General features: G+C 32.0%; 4 protein-coding genes across 10 annotated transcripts in view; 3 read left to right on the plus strand and 1 right to left on the minus strand.

The window, feature by feature from the left end:
* LOC114944298 (uncharacterized) overlaps positions 1 to 7,051 on the plus strand; it is a 17,982-nt gene extending 10,931 nt beyond the window's left edge. For 4 of the 7 annotated variants that reach the window (XM_029320160.2, XM_029320161.2, XM_029320159.2 and 1 more), the window contains 9 exons: positions 2,845 to 2,954; positions 3,349 to 3,471; positions 3,576 to 3,725; positions 3,804 to 3,985; positions 4,188 to 4,487; positions 4,638 to 4,828; positions 5,006 to 5,194; positions 5,882 to 5,938; positions 6,450 to 7,051. In XM_029320160.2, coding sequence (XP_029175993.1) covers positions 2,845 to 2,954; positions 3,349 to 3,471; positions 3,576 to 3,725; positions 3,804 to 3,985; positions 4,188 to 4,487; positions 4,638 to 4,828; positions 5,006 to 5,194; positions 5,882 to 5,938; positions 6,450 to 6,683 — 1,536 coding nt within the window. In that variant the 3' untranslated portion in view covers positions 6,684 to 7,051. Of the gene's footprint in view, positions 1 to 1,688; positions 1,911 to 2,844; positions 2,955 to 3,348; positions 3,472 to 3,575; positions 3,726 to 3,803; positions 3,986 to 4,187; positions 4,488 to 4,637; positions 4,829 to 5,005; positions 5,207 to 5,881; positions 5,939 to 6,449 lie in introns of those variants that run through there. The other 3 variants (XM_085481248.1, XM_085481249.1, XM_085481250.1) reach the window with 3 other exon arrangements.
* A 76-nt stretch (positions 7,052 to 7,127) lies between these two features.
* On the plus strand, positions 7,128 to 11,861 carry LOC114944303 (sodium-independent sulfate anion transporter). Its single transcript, XM_029320170.2, has 11 exons — positions 7,128 to 8,043; positions 8,330 to 8,525; positions 8,633 to 8,853; positions 8,923 to 9,103; positions 9,884 to 10,048; positions 10,236 to 10,397; positions 10,505 to 10,645; positions 10,740 to 10,885; positions 11,074 to 11,244; positions 11,352 to 11,508; positions 11,599 to 11,861. Exons 1-11 carry the CDS (start codon positions 7,822 to 7,824, stop codon positions 11,769 to 11,771), a joined length of 1,935 nt encoding a protein of 644 aa, XP_029176003.2. The 5' UTR covers positions 7,128 to 7,821; the 3' UTR covers positions 11,772 to 11,861.
* Positions 11,862 to 11,934: 73 nt separating this feature from the next.
* On the plus strand, positions 11,935 to 14,023 carry LOC114944304 (nucleolar protein 8). Its single transcript, XM_029320171.2, has 6 exons — positions 11,935 to 12,426; positions 12,509 to 12,685; positions 12,760 to 12,956; positions 13,075 to 13,331; positions 13,465 to 13,701; positions 13,780 to 14,023. Exons 1-6 carry the CDS (start codon positions 12,319 to 12,321, stop codon positions 13,935 to 13,937), a joined length of 1,134 nt encoding a protein of 377 aa, XP_029176004.2. The 5' UTR covers positions 11,935 to 12,318; the 3' UTR covers positions 13,938 to 14,023.
* Positions 14,024 to 14,225: 202 nt separating this feature from the next.
* On the minus strand, positions 14,226 to 16,790 carry LOC114944269 (farnesyl pyrophosphate synthase-like). The gene is made up of 6 exons (XM_029320107.2): positions 16,342 to 16,790; positions 15,892 to 16,032; positions 15,307 to 15,510; positions 15,061 to 15,225; positions 14,751 to 14,963; positions 14,226 to 14,669 (listed from the first exon to the last, which is right to left on the minus strand). The coding sequence occupies exons 1-6, from the start codon at positions 16,483 to 16,485 to the stop codon at positions 14,469 to 14,471; spliced, it is 1,068 nt and encodes a 355-aa protein (XP_029175940.1). The 5' UTR covers positions 16,486 to 16,790; the 3' UTR covers positions 14,226 to 14,468.
* Positions 16,791 to 18,053: the final 1,263 nt, after the last annotated feature.

Raw genomic sequence — 18,053 nt, forward strand, 5'->3', positions numbered from 1 at the left:
GAACTAGATAGTGAAATTAGACCGGTTCTTCCTCCAACAATTCTGCTCCCGTGTTTCACACTTGACCGGACTTAGTTTTGCAGTCTTCGGGGGTCAGAATGGGACACAAACAAAAGTAGTGTTTTGGAGTAACTGATTTCTCGGATTAGGAACTTGATTGGTTCCTCTTGATAATTGAATAGGTTGGTCCTTGAAGTAGTCGAGTTTACAAGTTTCGAGATACAATGTCTTTGATATATAAATACTCGTGTGAATATTGAAAGTAAATTTCCAAATTACCCGTGACATGTTAAATAGGTGTACTTTTGTACAGAAAAAAATATAATAATTTCTCGGGTAGTTTCTTGATTACCTTCTGTTGATGAGTGAAAGGGTTGGTCCTGAAAGTAGTCAAGTTTACGAGTTTTGAGATACGATTGCGTTAATTTCCAAATTTTCCGTGTGATATTAAATAATTGTAGTTTTGTACAGAGAAATAAAATATAAAAATTTCACGATCGAGTGACTTTTGCTGCAAGTGGTGCTTAAAAAGGCTCGCTGTTTCGCGCGCGCGCGACTGTCTGGCGTTAATATATAAATAAAGCTACATTAAATATTATTTCTAGCAGTCGCTTAATAATCGCGACACCGACGCGCGTCTAAAAGCAACACGGTGAAATCATTACGGTTGTATTACTTTATTCGCGTCGACTAACGTGCTTTAAATACGCGCGAGTACGCGTGACTAACGCGCGCGTAATTGTAACACGCGTTGCTTTACGACATCGTGAAACCGATGTAAACTGTCATGCACACTTCCGCCCATGAAATTCGCTAAGAAGCTGGATGACCCGGCTATGTATTTTAAACATTTTAACTCTAAATTAATTAAGATATTCTTCTCACGATAAAAATATCATATCATTTTTTTAATAATTAATTTAATTCTATTTAATTATGTCATTTTTTATAATTCATTTAATTCTATAACTGATAATTGAGCGCCGTCTAACAAAGGATTCGCGTTTAATTGTTCGTGAATTAATTACGAATATGACTACTGATTGATTGTCGGTCTAAGTACAGAGTATCTCTACTTAAACGCGTTGCAATCCATGGCCCGTTTGCTTTCTCCTTTTCTTCAATTTTCTCTGGCAAGTAAATGTACACGGGATACATTATAATCTCTGTAATTATTATTCACTTCTTTTCCGACAAAAATATCCGTCATATTCGCAATCTAATGCGACACATAACGATTCACGATCAGCTGTTTGTAGTATAAGTACGCTCGCTCTTTCAGATTTCATCCTCTCTCGTTTCTATTGATTTGTCATCTGGTTATCAAGATCTCGTCTAAAAACTTTGCCTAAAATAGATATAACTAATATATATATTCTTTTTTTTAATTATTTGCGGATTCTGCACGGAGAGATTTTGTCTTATAGAATTTACTTTGAAAATTATGGAAGAATTTTGTAAGAGTTTCTCTGATTAATATTTACCACAATAAAAAATGTAATCGAACATATTTGATATCTTATTGTGATAGATATTAACATTTTTTATTGTGGTAAAAATATTAATCAAAGGAACCCTATGATTTTCGGGATAAATTTGAAGAGAAAATTCTGTGTGGACGTGACATTACTTTCTAAAATGATCGTTATTGCTTTTATTATTGATTTCATATATTTTTTTTTGAATAGCATATTCGGTTGCGAATGCGAATCGCGAAGTCGCAAGTGCGCGCGCCGCCACATGCGATCATCCTTCATCGTCGGCGTCTCGTTCGCCGGCTCCGCCGCAGCATCTTCGAGCACCCGGCAGTCCGCGTGCGGAATCGTTTCCCGCTCTCGGAGAAGCGCTCTCGAAGGAGAAATAATCTCGCGAATTTTTTTCTCTCTTTATTCTCACCTCGTCTTCGATCGGTGAGCCTGCGAGTTCTTTTGATACGTAAGTGCACCGGGTTTTTTTTTGTCGTGAGTGAATGATGAAGTGTCAAGCGGAGTGATTTAGGATGCTGAGAAGAGATCAGAGTGCGATTTTATAGAGCGTAGAAGATTTGCAAAGATAACTAACTGGAGGAGTTAATTCTTACGTTTATGATTCTCAGCATTTGTAATTTGTAAAATAACGCGATTATTAATTTTGGGGTTTATCTTTTCTTAAATTTGAAAAAGGTTTACCGCGAAATCTAGAGATGGCTTAACTTTTTTTAATACACTAATTAAGTATAATAATATTCATCCGAAATACTCATTAATTCCTATTGACATATCTTGACTCTGGGCAAAGCTTTCCCGATTATCATCAAAGATCTTATGTATCAGTACCTATTATTAACTATTTTTTTATTTCTACGATTATTGTATAATTTTGTATTTTTGTTTTTATTGAATTTTTCGCACTGATATTAATTTCCTGCGTCTATCAACATAAGAATTGATGTACCGCATTATTGACACGTGTCTCTCCGTTTAACGCGACTCAATCCTCTCGGAAGATCCAACCCTCAAAAACGTGTAATAAACATTTTATTCCCACTGCTTCCCGTTTTTCCTTCACTCTTCACTTCCGTCACACATCCTTCTTTTGCGTTCTAGAAGAGATCGCACCTCAACGCGTGCCGCGGGCGTCTATTTTCGGCGGTTTCTCGTAGGGAAGTGCAGATTTGTCGTTGTTCTAAAATTACCTGTCCACTAATGTCAGGAGGGGGCGGCTGTATCCTCGATCTCTCTCCCTCTTTCTTTCTAATTCCTCCGGCGAACGAAACTCGGCGCAGCTGCCGCGAAATTGACATTGAGGCAATGCGATTTTCCTGGATGCGATTTTAACGCGACCGAACGGCATTTTCTGTTCCAGGGCGGCACCGAGTTAGGAGAGCCGCAGAGAGTCGAAAAGCTCGGCGAGACCTATCTGCCCTACACGGTTTTCCTGGAGTACATAAACGGCCTGGGAACTTCCACGTTCGCGTGAGTATCTTCAGAGTCGAGGGTTGCTTCATTCGACGTATGTACTTTTGCGTTTTTTCTTCAAAGTTCAAGTTTTAGAAATACACGTCATTTAGTCGTCTTTTTGTCAATATTCTTTACATCTTTCAATCCTTTTTTAAGTTTGTTTTTTAAATGATAAAACTTAAATCTCTCTTTCTTCTTTATATTTATTAAAAATATTTTGTATCTTTCTATTATATAAAGTTTTTTTCTCCAAGAATCTTTCGAATTTTATTGCGTCACAGAATTATTAGACTAATTATTATCTGATAATTATTTGATCTTTTTTTGGATATTTATGATATGATTTTTGGTTCTGTTATTCGAGAGAATTATATTTGATTTTATGTGACCAACGATTTCGCGCTTTCAGACCGGGTACGTACCACCTCTTCAAGTACAATTGTAATACCTTCACAGAGGAGGTCAGTAATTTTCTGGTGGGCAAGGGCATTCCCAAGTATATCCTTGATCTACCGGAAGAAATATTGCAAACGTAAGTTATTATTTGATATTTAATATTACTTTCGAGAAACATTTTAAATTGTTTTTAAGTTAAGAGACTTGTTTTTAGAGTTATTTCGATTTATCTATTTTTAGACCTATCGGGCAGGCTTTAAGACCATTGATAGAAACATTAAGTAGTAGCTCGAGTGCCGGATTTACCGGTCAGAGATTTGTCGAGGCGAGGATCCAGAGGGAAACTTCTCCGGAATATCAACTTTTGAACACAGCCATCGAAGAAGCAAGGTATTGATTTGCATATCGAGGAATTATTATTGAAATTTTACCAAATTGCTTTACAATAATTTCACAATTTGAACGCAGGTTGAATTCGATCGCGTTAGAGGAACGGAGGAACGTCATTAACGAGAAGCTAGCGAAGAAAGATCGAAAGAAAAAAAAGAAGAAGAAGGAAAAGAAGGAAAAGGGCAGCAAGGAGACCACTGGCAGTGACAGCAACAGTACCGGACCAAGCAATTGCTGTGCAGATATGGCGGAACCTGAAAGTACGTAGAATTTTATCGAGAATGAATTATTTTCAGCCCCATCTTATAACAATCATACTCAATTTTTGGTTTTATACTTTACGATATGTTAATATTTAATGGAAAAAAAACTATAGAATCGTTCTACATTTCTATTTAATTTAAACAATTTTAATAATATTAACTTAAATAATTTTTGTATTAATGTATCATTATTTATCAGATGCGGTCGGTGGGACACAACAGACAGCTAATGGAGAAAACGCGGAGATGCTGCCGTCAGAGCGAGTAATGCAGATGGAGGAGGACGAGAAGCGCGAACAAGAAGAGAAGAAACGTCACCGAGATCCACCGATAGTATTCAAGGACTTGGTAAACTTACAGGCGGAATATGAAGGTTTGGTGAGCGCCATGGAAGGAAAGTTAAATGACGAAGAACGAACGTGTATGGACGAGCTGCGACAATACGTTTTGGAGAATGAGGGTTCCTGGGCTCTAGGCGATAATTTCCTGAACTTTGTAGGTGAGTCATTTAAAGTGATGGCTCTCAAGTTTCTCAAATTAAATTTAAAAAAAATTTTTTTTATTGAGAATGAATTTTAGAAGGCGAAATTTTAGATTTTTATTTCTATTCCACAAAATAGTGTAAATTATATTCAACTTAATTAATTAGGTCGAATTCTCTATGATAAGTCGCTGGACAGTAATGCGCGAGTAAAACTGTTGAACGTGCTGTCGGTCGCCGCATTGAAGGACGATGTGATTCTGTTATTACATCAAGATAGGCGAGAACACATCATCATGAATTATGCGTACGACATCGATCGACATCCGCAAGAGGAGCAACTTCCACTCGCGCAATTTGTAAGTAAAAACAGATTTGTTACGTTAACAGTACAAAAATATTTGAACAGTCCTTTTCTCACTGTGACCAATAGTTCGCTAATTTTGTAAAACGAAACGTAATTATTGCAAAAAAATTTAATAATTGCGAATATAAGTTGCATCGAGATGAGTCATAATTTGAACTGTTTTGCGCAGTTGGCGAACATGTTCGAAAACCTCAGCAGCTCGGAATGGTTACTCTATATATCCGAGTGGCAACATCAATGTCAAAACATTAGCAATATAAGGGTGACGACCAAAGTTGCGGTGCACTCGTTGCTCTCGAACTCGGAAGACCTACAGATTCGCGGCGCCGCCATCATTCACAATCTTGCCTGCAAGGAGGTAAAAACTGTGGTCTGTATCCTTGACTTCCGATTAACATTCTCACTCATTTCTCGCCGATTCTCGCTTTCACTTTTATAACTCGTTCACCGCAAGTGTCTCGCACATCGAAGTTATTTTGATGAAAATTTCAATATTTTATACTTCTTTAATTTCAAGCTACAGTTACAAGTCTGCACATTAAATGTTTGCATTAAAGTTGACACATTTTACTCGTACAAATTTGAAATAAAATTGTCACATTGAAGAAACTGAATGCTGAAGCTTGATGAAGCTGTATTAATTGATTTGTTTCTCCTTCGATGCGCGATTTTATTTGCAATGCCGCTTTCGGAATGCGTGCTTGCCGATAAAGGAAGAACAAGCGACGCTCATGCTATGATGCCCTAAGATAGAAGTGCTGCCTTTATTAATAAAAAAAAACATCTATAAGTCATTCGATACGATCGCCAACATGGACGTCTCGCCTGCTGATAATCTTATTTCACGGACAAGCGATGAAAAAAATAAAAAGAATGGGAATTCTATACGTGTCATTAATAAGAAAAAGAATAGTTCGAAGGATATCACGTGTCTCACTCAATGCTCGTTTGCATGTGCACTAGAACTTGAAGCTCTCTAATTGAGGCAGCGAATACCGCTGCCTGTGACGGATATCTTTCCAGAAATCGGATACTGTTTTTTCAGAAAATGAACAAAAGCAAAAATCTGCGGCAACTTTTACCGAAAGGCAGCATTTCTAAGGTACCTATCCAAATCCATGTTAGATCGAATCATGCGCTGCGGTAAGTCGTCAATTATTATCGGTGTCTTGCGCCGTGATCGCGCAATCGATTTCTTAACACGCGCGTGTTCGATAATATTTTGAACATTATATACATATACATACATGCTAACGATTACTAAACTCAGAGAGCTTAAAAAAGTGACAGCAAACTCTCACTCTATTAATTCTAAATTTGACATTCTATTCCATGAAAACGCAAAAATAATGAATAATAATTTTATATAATAAAAATAATAAATAATAATTTTATATCACTGAAAAAATACAGATTTATAAATTAATTTTGAAATTAGCGTAAAGCTTTCCGCAAACGCAATTTAAATAATTGCAATTTGATTGATCATTAGCTTATGTTAACGTCACATCATAACAATATTTTTGTTTCTTTGTTTACATCTTTTTTCATCTCGCATAAATATAATATGTGACATTATTTCTGCATATTCTCACGTAATGCGTAAATTCCAGGTATTTGACGACGTTGCTGTGGAATTGACGATGGCGTTGCTGCAATATTTCAACGGTAGTCCTGCAGAGGAACAGCTGTACGCGTGTATGAAATCGCTCGCGCGTTTTACGCAGATCAGTGGTCAGGAGGTACCGCAACTCATACAGATGATTGGACCCGAACCGAACAAATTCAGGGGAACTTCTGAGAGGATCGACGAGCAGATTGATCAAGTTAACAAGAAGTTGCGCTAAAATGTTTATTGACTGTTCGCGAAAATTATTGTATTCCAGGCGCGAGATAAAAATAGGACGCGCTTGCTACATTCAAAATGGATTTTTACTTAAAAATTCTAGACGAGACAGCTACATTATTGTATTATTATTATTAATTATTGTTGTCATTTTATTAATATTATTATTATTATTATTACATAATATGTTACCATTATATTTATACACAGCGTAGCGCCACGTTTTTCAATCTCCTTTACACTTTTTTATTTGACGATGCACTTTTTCTTCTTATAGAAAATTTAAGCTAACGACGCTTTGCTGTTCTAGATATAAAACAGATGGAAATAAAATGCGTCGTACATGGCGCTGTATATACGAAAGAGAAATATCTCTCCATATCTTTTTTTTTAAATAACAAACGTTTGAAATTCCACGTAAACTAGCTCTATTGAGTAACACGTGCTCCTGTCATCGAATATCTTAAACATTATACGCGTCATATTCCAGCAATTATATCTTTACCCAGATAGCCACAGTAATTATTATGGCATCATTTTGATGTCAAAATGCATCATTTGCCATTAAAATGATGCATTTTGATGTCATAATAATTACTGTGGCTATCTGGGTAGTCTTTGCGCAACAATTTTTAAAAGGGCACAATAAAATTTTATGCAATGCAAAAGCTTTTCAGGAAACATACAGAAAAGGAAAATTTTTAGGTCACGCGTTGAAACAAGGCTGTTACGTGTTTTGTCTGATATCGCAAAAGAATTAAAGAGATAGAATGTAGTAGCACGTTAGATCCTCATCAGCTGTTGTTAATCCCGCATCAAGGTTTTCGGTTGCCTGTTGCGCGCATCTTTATCAAACTGTCAACACTACACATTATAAAACCGAGTGAGAATTAATTAGGCAATTAATAGGATTTCTATGTGCCGTTTATATTAAGATTTGAGGTAAATGCGTCGCGATAAGACTCTGAGCTTGTTGACGCGAGAGCGCCGCCAGTATTACACGATAAGCAAAGTGCGGTGAGCTCGAACAATCGTGTAGTTTACCAGATTCGATGTTAAGGTCCTCTTTAAAATAGCTTGCGGCAAAATAACAAAATTTCTCGACTTCGATTCATTAGTTTCTCATTTTGTCGAACGCGATGTCCGCATCCACGAAGATTTTGGACGACGATTGTTCACTGCCGATACCGCAACAGAAATCATGCTCCGATAGTATTGTTAAGTATGTGCCGATACTGGGCTGGCTACCGCGGTATACCCAAACGAAGGCTGTGTCGGATCTCATAGCGGGCATCACTCTGGGCCTGACCATGATTCCCCAGAGTATAGCTTATGCGGCACTAGCTGGTTTGACTGCACAGGTATTCGTAACTTGTTTTCTTCGTTTTTCCTGCCCGCTCTTTTAAAGTATTAAACTTTTTACGTATTTTACGTTACGTAACTTGCGAATTGTAAATATATAGATAAATACGAGAGTATAACATTTATTTAAAATTAAGTTTAAGAGATTCTTTTTTTAAATGTCGTTGACATTTTCTTCAAGTACTAAATTGTTTTAAAATTGTTTTAAATATATTTATTAAAGTGCAATACTATATTATGTATCTGTGATTATAAGAATATCATGTAACAAGTATAATGTTTTAGTACGGCCTATATTCTTGTTTCGTGGGCGGTTTCTTGTACATCTTCTTCGGAACTATCAAAGAAGTCTCGATTGGTCCATCGTCCTTGATGGCTCTTGTGACATTGCAGTATACGCGGGATTTGCCGATTGATTTTGTAGTACTCTTGTGCTTTTTGGCCGGATGCGTGGAGTTTTTGATGGGCATGTTAAATTTAGGTATCACAAAATTATCTAATTAATTAAAATACAGAAATTTTTATTCACATTTTTTACTTTTATTACAATTATTATGATTCTTATAATTATTGTGATTCTTATTGTAGGATTCATGGTAGATTTCATATCAGTTCCGGTCACATCTGGTTTTATTTCGGCAGCATCGGTCATTATCATTATCTCTCAGCTGCAAGGGCTTCTTGGATTAAAATATAAATCAGTTAATACTGCGGACAATTTGTACAAAATGTTTAAAAATATTAATAAGATCCAGCTGGCCGACGTTACCCTCGGAATCTGCAGCATCATATTTCTTCTGCTTTTCAGAGTGAGTTTCGAAATTATATATTATATAATAATTGTAAAAGAGTTAGATTGATATAGATTCTATTTCTAGAAACTAAAAGACTTTTACTGTCCTTGTGCGAAAGACAAGAGAAACTCTGTTAGAAATACAGCAATAAAGAAAATACTTTGGTATTTATCTATTGGTCGAAATGCTCTCATCGTGCTTGTAACAGCTGTAATAGCTTATCAATTTGAAGCTACGACAGGATCCGTTCCGTTTAGACTTTCAGGTTTTGATTTTAATTATAATCTCATTAGTATCGATAATTGATTCATCGAATAAATGTAACAATTAATTAATTTTTATTCCCTGCAAATTTCAAGTCGATTCGACAAAAATTAACGAAGTTATGTGAGTTTAAAGGTATACTGGTGTGAACGTATCCTGCTGTTTAGAAGCAGGGTACAGAAACGGGTCTCAGGTATCGAACGGCAGCTGCGACGCGGACAAAAGCGGTCTCTATACAAAGCCAAAATATATATAAATAAATAATATATATAAATATATATAAATATATATATAAATATATTATTTGGTTGTGAACTTAATTTGAAACTTCAAATGCGTTTTTCTCAAAACAGCATTTTTAAAATCGGTGACCAAAATATCTCGAAAACCGCTGCATCGATTGAAATAAAATTTGGTAGACATCTTTAATACTAAAAAATCTAGTGCCCGATCGTGGCTTTTGTTTTTTCGTTGCGTATTTTTTTTTTAATAATAAAAAAACGAGCGAATTTTTGGTAGCAAAATCATACCTTCAAATTTGAACAGCCGCCATTTTGTCGCAAATTAATTTTTCATTAATGAAATTGATAGCTATGGTAGAATTGAAATAAATGAATAATTTATTGTAAAATAATTAAAATTGATAAACTGATATCTCCAATTAGTTTTTAATTTATTTGATGTATCAATTATACTATATATTTGCTGTCTTTTTTTATTTCTTATTTTTAAATTATTTTTAATTCAATAAATTAATAAAATTTTACTTTATATCTTACAGGACAAATAAAATCAGGTCTTCCCACAGTATCGTTACCACCTTTCTCAGTGCAAGTGGGAAATCAAACTTACACGTTCCTGGACATGTGCGCTCATTACGGATCAGGAATAGTGATGCTTCCTCTCATAGCAGTTCTGGTGAACGTGGCAATAGCTAAAGCGTTTGGTATAATTTATTTTTCAATTATTATTATTGTTATTATTATTATTATTTTTATTTAATTATTTTTTTCACGATACAAAATTTCTTATTGAAAATGAATTTTTAATGATATATATAATTGCTAAATATCCTTAGATTTGATTTTATCGGTGTTTGGTGTGTTTTATAAATATTGACAATACAAATATAGCGATCGGCGCCACCGTTAATGCGACGCAGGAGATGTTGACACTCGGTCTCTGTAACATATTCGGCAGCTTCGTTTCGGCGATGCCCACCACTGGTGCATTCACACGAAGTGCAGTCGGTAGCGCCAGCGGCATACAAACTCCTATGGCGGGTTTATATTCCGGTAATATCTATTATATAATATCTACTAATTTAAATAAGTGAAGAAATATTAAAAATGTTAAAAATGTAAGAAATGATATATAGATATTATTTTTCTTTTCTTCGCAGGAACCATGACATTGCTGGCGCTAAGCTTCTTAACACCGTACTTTAATTACATTCCTCGCGCGACGCTATCAGCGGTATTGATAACCGCCGTAATGTTTATGATCGACGTGAAAATGTTCAAATTGCTCTGGAAGGGATACAGTCAGTATTATAGCATCTTCGTGTAGGCAGATTGACTGAGATGAAAAGAAAGAAAAAATATAAATATTTATTCAATATATGTATTTTTTTCAAGAAACGGATGCTGTTGCGGCGATAGGCACTTTCTTGATGTCCGTTTTTATCGGCGTCAAGATTGGACTGCTTCTGGGTGTCTTTTTCAGTCTAATTTTCTTCATTCGACCAACCGCGAGACCAACACTTCAAATCACCAAGTATAAGGTGAAAGATTGAGGAACTTAAGATGTTCCGTGTGTGTTTCATGCAGTATCGATGTAAAACACACACACATACACAATAATATATTATGTTAATTAATTAATATTCTATTAAATTAATCTATTATAAATTCTATTATATTTTTATAAAATAATTATTATAATTGACGCAATTAACTTTTCTTTTCATAGACTCATTTAGGAAATAGATATATAATGTTGAAGCTCGACACATGTCTCTATTATCCCGCAGTAACATTTTTCTGCGACAAAATAATGAGTATAGCCAGAAATGAACAAGATGATGTCTCGTTGATTGTGAATTGCAAAAGATTCAGTAGTCTTGATTACACTTCCATCAAGGTATCGATTATTATCGCTATAGATGAAATTGATAAATAATTTCTTGGAAACGATTCCTTGAAAATGATATTTTGTCTCCTGCTAAAAACATTTAATATTCATGACAGGGTATTGAAATGCTATCGAATAGATTGAATCTGGAAAGAAATCGATTTTGGTTGTTGCATGTTAATTCCAATGTCGTGGAAAGTTTGGACATTTTCGCTGACAATAAATATATCCGTCTAATCGAAAATAAAGAGAGTATCGCAGATATTCTTTATGGTACGTATGTGTAAAAGTTATACATCGTATATCGCAGAGATATAATTGCAATTACAAATCTTTATTAAATCTGTTATGTTTATTTTTTAGACGACGCGTTATCTAGTAAAACTAATGAGCCTGCTGACGTTATTAAGAAAACAACGGAAATGAAAAGATTGGAATATGAAGATGTCTCACATTCATCGGCTTTGCGACAAAAGGATTCTGAATCCAATCTTGAGGAACTGGTTTTAATGTCTTTACCCGAGTCACAAACATAACAATAACTGTGATTCTATCTTAATATTGAATTCTATTTATACTTGTATATGTATGATTATATATAATTATATATAATTTAGATATTGAAACGTTGTTGTAACAACAAATTTTCAAACTCTATCAGAATCCAACAATTTAAATTCTATCAAAAAATCTTAAAGCTAAAATATTTGGCAAAATCTATCGAGAATAGATCTTGTCAAGTGTCTGTGTCTATATGAGTTTAAATTTGGCGCAATTTCTCACAACTCGTCACATGACCCACAATTAGTTCTAAAGACAGATTTAGACGGCGTTGAAATCATTCTCTTTTTCTTTTTCTCATTGATCTATTTGTTGGATATTTGGATATATTCTTTTCACATGCCAATTAATAATTTTAATTATTATTTTTATCTAATATATATAAAAATGTGCAATAGTATATTATTTTATATAAAGTAAATATTCTGTATAATTGTCAATTTTTGATAATTGAGGTTAATCAAAATTTTTATAGTGTTTAATTCTTAGTTTTATCAATATTTTTTATTGTAAGCATTAAATATGAGTACAATTACTGAATCTGAGAAGAAACGCTTACAATCGTTGAAGGAGAAGAAGCAGGCGTTCAAAGCAAAAAGCCAATTCCTACAGCAAGCTTTAAGAAACTTGGTACGTAGTACATCTGTTCATTGTATTTCTATAGTTTTTTTCCATTATTAATTATACTTATTAATAATTTTTATTTTTACAGGATGATACTACAAAAGTTAAGAAAATTATATTTGACGATATTGATGAACAGCAAAGTTCCAAGTTAAAAAGGAAGAGAGATTTGTTTGATAGTGATAATGATAGTGATAATGATAATGAAAAAGATTCTCTATGGAATAAAGATGAATTTAGTATCAAAGAAAATAAATCTAAAAAGGTTAGTGTTTGACATCTTGTAACACATATATTGTTTCTCTTAATTAAAGATAATACAATTTATATTTATTACAGACCATTCTTGGTAATGATGCACGATTTACTTTAGATGATCGTTTTATAAAAAATGATGATCAGACTGAGAAAACTGAACTTGTTGAAGACAACAATGAATGTGATTTGCAGAAAGAGAAAGAGAAGCAATTAGATATTTTAGAAAGTATTTTAGGAACACCTCTTACAGTAAAAAACCAGGAAATAAAAACAACTAAGTAAGGATATTTAGATGAGCAAAGTTTAATTATTTATAATTATTTATTATATTTAATTGGGTATTTAATAAATAAATAGAATGAATGAAAAAATAAATATTTAATGAAATGTTTATAGAAAGAATTTGATGATACGGTATGATCCAACTGAAAATGGGCATGGTGAATATGAAGTAAAATCCGAACAGCCAAAAATGAAAGAGAAAAATACAAAAAAGAAACGTGATAAATTTGTATTGGAAATGGAACCTACACTTTCAGAACCAGAAGTATCAAAGGATATCTATTATACTGTGTCTGATATCTTGACAGAAAGTTTAAAACAGAAAGAAGAATTTAGTTTGTTAAAAGCACATAGGAAAGAAAATGATACAGGTACTTATCCAAAGATAGTATTAATACATTTTTATGTCTCTATACTATTTCATATTGTTTTATATTATTTTAATAGCTTTTTCATTCTATATATATACACACACACACACACATTATATATATACATTTTCAGAGAATGCTGAGGATTGCAGTACATCTGTTATGGATAATAAAGCTCACAATTTTAAGCTGAATTTTAATGCGACTAATGCATTTAAATATGATTCATCTGATGCTGATGAAGATTTAAATGAAGTACTAGATACAGATAAACAGATGACAGATGAGATTAAAGAAAATACTTGTACAAATAGCCTGTTTGAATATAAAGATACTTTATTTCTTGATAACGAAGATATACGATTTAATGGTATGTATATGAAAAAATCATATAAATTATTAATCAACGTATTATTTATGCTATAGATAATGTAAAAATGCATTTTAGAGGCTATAAGATTCTTCAATGCAGAAGCTATTTCAAATGATGAATTTAAAAATTTGAGACGTGAGTTGAAAATGATTGTACGTACGAAAATTCGTACAAACGAAAGGAAACATCAACCGTGGAATAAGAAAAGAAAAATTAGAATATTTAAAAAATAATGATTTTTTCTAACTCTATTGATACCAATATGATTGATTAAAGTACTTGCAGCAATTTTGAATAAATTGATGATATATGCAATATATATTTTAAAAAATGTTGCAGTGATTATTTTAAAAGAACGAATATTATATTTTATAAAAAAATACCATATATATGTAAAACTCTGGATCTGAAACTTTTTTTTAGAAAAATTTTACATTTAGAAAAACATTTTTTTAACAATTCATAAAACTTTTTATACATTAGAAGGAAATCATTAAGAAATAATATTAAATGTTTATAAAAATATTTTATTGCCATTTCAATCGTAGAGTGAAATATTTTCTTATGCATTTCTCATAAATTTATAAAGTTTTTATAAAAATTTGTTAATATTTCTCACTTATTAGAAATAATATTTAGATATGTAAAGTAAAATAAAATAGAGATAAAAATAGATATTCTCGAACATTGTCAGAACATATCTTGTGCATTGATTTTAATTCTATAATCTGAATATCTGTTTCTTGAATGCACAAGTGACACTTTCAGTTCTTTCTACGATACATTCTATTCAATAATAGCAGTAAAAGATCATGTGATAAACCACACGACATTTGCTGTATATGGGTGACTATCAGATTATATGTCTCTTCTTCGTACATGGAATACATATTTGGCAAACCCATATCATTGTAAAGTTGCACTACCCGTTGTACTTTCTCTGGATCTGATGATCCAAAACATTCCTATGTTAATAACATAGAGAAAAAATAATTAATGTAACAGCACACATACACAAAACAATTTGTTTAAGAAATAATACTTACTTCTAAAATTTTACGCTGCTCTGATGTAGCACGTTGAAGTGCCATAACAATCAGCCATGTACATTTCCCTTCTTGTATGTCAGTACTAGTTTTGCCTACGACTTCAGACTTCGCATAGCACCCTAGATAATCATCTTGGACTTGATAGAAATGTCCCATTTCAAGTAAAATCGTTTTCGTTTGCCTCAACTTTTCCGGATCTTTTACGCCAGCCTACATAACGTATCGCACAGTACTTTTATAGTATTATTATTCTTGAAAAACACAAAGCAATATCTATTTATATATAGAGAAACTGAAGTACACTTACTAAATGCATTGCTAAAGTTATTGGCAAAATATACGTATAATACGAACATTTGTACTCGGCAATGTTATTGAATCGATCTATTGTATATAGATCTAGATTCGGTTTTTTTCCAAAATTGGTGGAGAATATATCTATAGCCTGGCCTACTGCTGTCATGAATATAGTCTGAAAAATACATTTTTACATATAAAAAGATATAGTATTTTCATGTTACAATATAATCAAAAGAGACATCTCTTCACTCACTTCTTGGAATGTTTCTACTATGTCCATATAATATTCTTTTCCTTTGAAATGTTTTTTAATTAGTAAATTTATAACACATTCTATCAATAGACCATCATTAATTGCCGTTAAACCTATATCATTATGAAGATACCAACATGTTTGATTTCGACGAATTAGTGATTGGTCCACGATATCATCGTACACGATTAAAAAAGATTGGACCTGTCGTAAATATTTAATATAACATCACGGGACACAATTTACATTTTTATTTCAGATTATATATGTAGAAATTAATTAAAGTTTTGAAAAAAAATGATAACATAAATGTTATCAATTATATAGACTGAATAAAAAAAATTATAAACGCCAATTTTTAAAAATACTTTAAAAAACTTTTACACTACTATTTTATTTTATATATATATATTTTATATATATATATTTTTTTTTTGACATTTTTCGAAGTAAATATAAATTATGATTGATAATTGATATTTTTAATCTTCCATGTTAAAAGCGTTTTCATATCTTATTCCTCAATTAATTGAAATTCTTTTATATGAAAGATTCATCATAATAAATGAGAACAAAATTACGCACCAGTTCCAAACACCAAGCTAGAATTCGTGTTAGGCGGATGTTTTCTTCCGTAAGTTGATCGCTGGGTGCCAATAATTTATACGCATAAATTAATGTCATAGAGCGATTTTTTTTTCCTCCTGGAACATTGTACTGCAATACCTGAAGAATAATAGAAATGTAATTTGCACATTTATTCAAATTTATGACTTGTTGCTTCAATGTCTCTGTCTAAACTGTATATAGTTTTCCAGGTAAATACTAGTTTGTAAAATACTAGTTTTTATTTGTTAAATTCAATTTTATACTGTTTTCGCTTATTTATTACGTTTTTAAATTCTTATATTTTCATAATAATTCATTTTAATAAATTTAATTGCTATAGAAGATAAAGTCTCTTTGTTTATAATTTTTATTTTAAATTTTATTATGTAATTTTATTATCTTGTACGTTATATTACACACGCTTACTTTTGCAATCCATTCGGAAATTTCTGCTGGAATTGATGAGATCTTGGACTGCGTGATATCACGAACTATGTCAGGCCATAGAGCCATTAATTCGCGGATTTCATCGTTGTTTGTTAATGATGTGGTTGTCGCGTAATTAGCCATTCGAATTTTACTTTTCAGTGTTATAAAAATGTTTTACAAATCTTCAATACAGTAATTGCAACAAATAACTGACAGCGATGATATATCGTTTTTGTAATAAATAAAATGTTACGATAAATTATACGTGAAAAAAAGAATTATTTAATAAAAAATTATGAAACGAAAACTTTTGTTTATAAAATTTATATTTGATAGCTTTTACGTTTTGTACTTTTACTTTTGTTTATAAAATTTATATTTGATAGTTTTGTACTTTATTGAACTTGGGTTTAGTGTAACTCCAAGAGGATTCAAAACTGAAAATAACGTTCTGTGTGCATTATTATAGTATATATATATATATATATATATATGTATGTATATATAATTGCAAAATGTAAATATATTAACTTTGTCTTTCAATATAATCTCTTCCAGTTTCAATGTTAGTATTAATTATAATACACATTACATTATTAGACATATATACATTATTTAAACCGTGTTTTAAAAAGAATTCAAATATTTCGATAATTATATGCAATTTATTAATATCGATTAAGCTTGTCATAATATTTTATCATGAAAAGCGAATTTATTAAAAAAATTACATATTGATTAAATTCAACTTATATATAGGTGTGTGTGTGTGTGTGTGTGTGTGTGTGTGTGTGTGTGTGTGTGTTGATCAAAGTAGTCTAAATAAAAACAAAATTAAATTGTTTGTATCAATTTATTGGCAACTATTTAACACATACAGATATTAATAATTTAATTTGTATATTGTATACGTTTTTTTGGTATTCTACGCAAGTTTGTTATTTACATTAGACACAGCGATTTGTTTACACCGAAAAATAGCGCCAAGAGGATCCTCTTAATTTAAGATGATATTCTTAATTTATTCTTATTTGCAGAAAAAAATATACTAAAATTTAGAGAAATTTCTTAAATTAAGAGGACTCTCTTGACGATAAGAATACAATTTTTTCGGTGTAACTTTGAACATGCGATGCAGTAACTCTGGCGAGTTTCTCGAGCAGAGCCAAAATGAACCGGAAGAGGAAATAAAACTCAAGAGACCATAAAGATTGCGAGCGACCGCACCACGCAAACGCGGATACATTGTGCTCTTGATTTGAGTAAACAGGAGTTTATTAATATATCATGATCGAAGCGATAAATGTAGATGAAAGATCATCAGGTATACGAAAGATTGATTGAAATCTTTTATTGGACACACACAATGAAATCTATCTTAAGAATGAGTTTTTCTGAAGATATCCTCATTTTTCTATTTATGAATATCTTATTTTTGCGAACACACAAAACATTCGACGATGTTATATTGTTAGAAAATGAAATATTTATAATTTCCCAATAATGCAAAAATCTGTCAGAAATAAAATGAAATGACTTAAAATATATATATATATATATTTGAAAGTATGATATTTTATCAGTTGATAAGCGCTATCTGCGCGCGTAAGCATTAATTATCAAACTCATCGTTTGCATAAATGATGTATTTTTATTTAGAATTTTAAGTATATAAAGATTTGCATTTGCAATTTTAATGCAAGATCGAA

Source organism: Nylanderia fulva, unplaced genomic scaffold, assembly GCF_048542155.1.
Source record: "Nylanderia fulva isolate GAGA-0341 unplaced genomic scaffold, ASM4854215v1 Scaffold17, whole genome shotgun sequence".
NCBI lineage: Eukaryota > Metazoa > Arthropoda > Insecta > Hymenoptera > Formicidae > Nylanderia > Nylanderia fulva.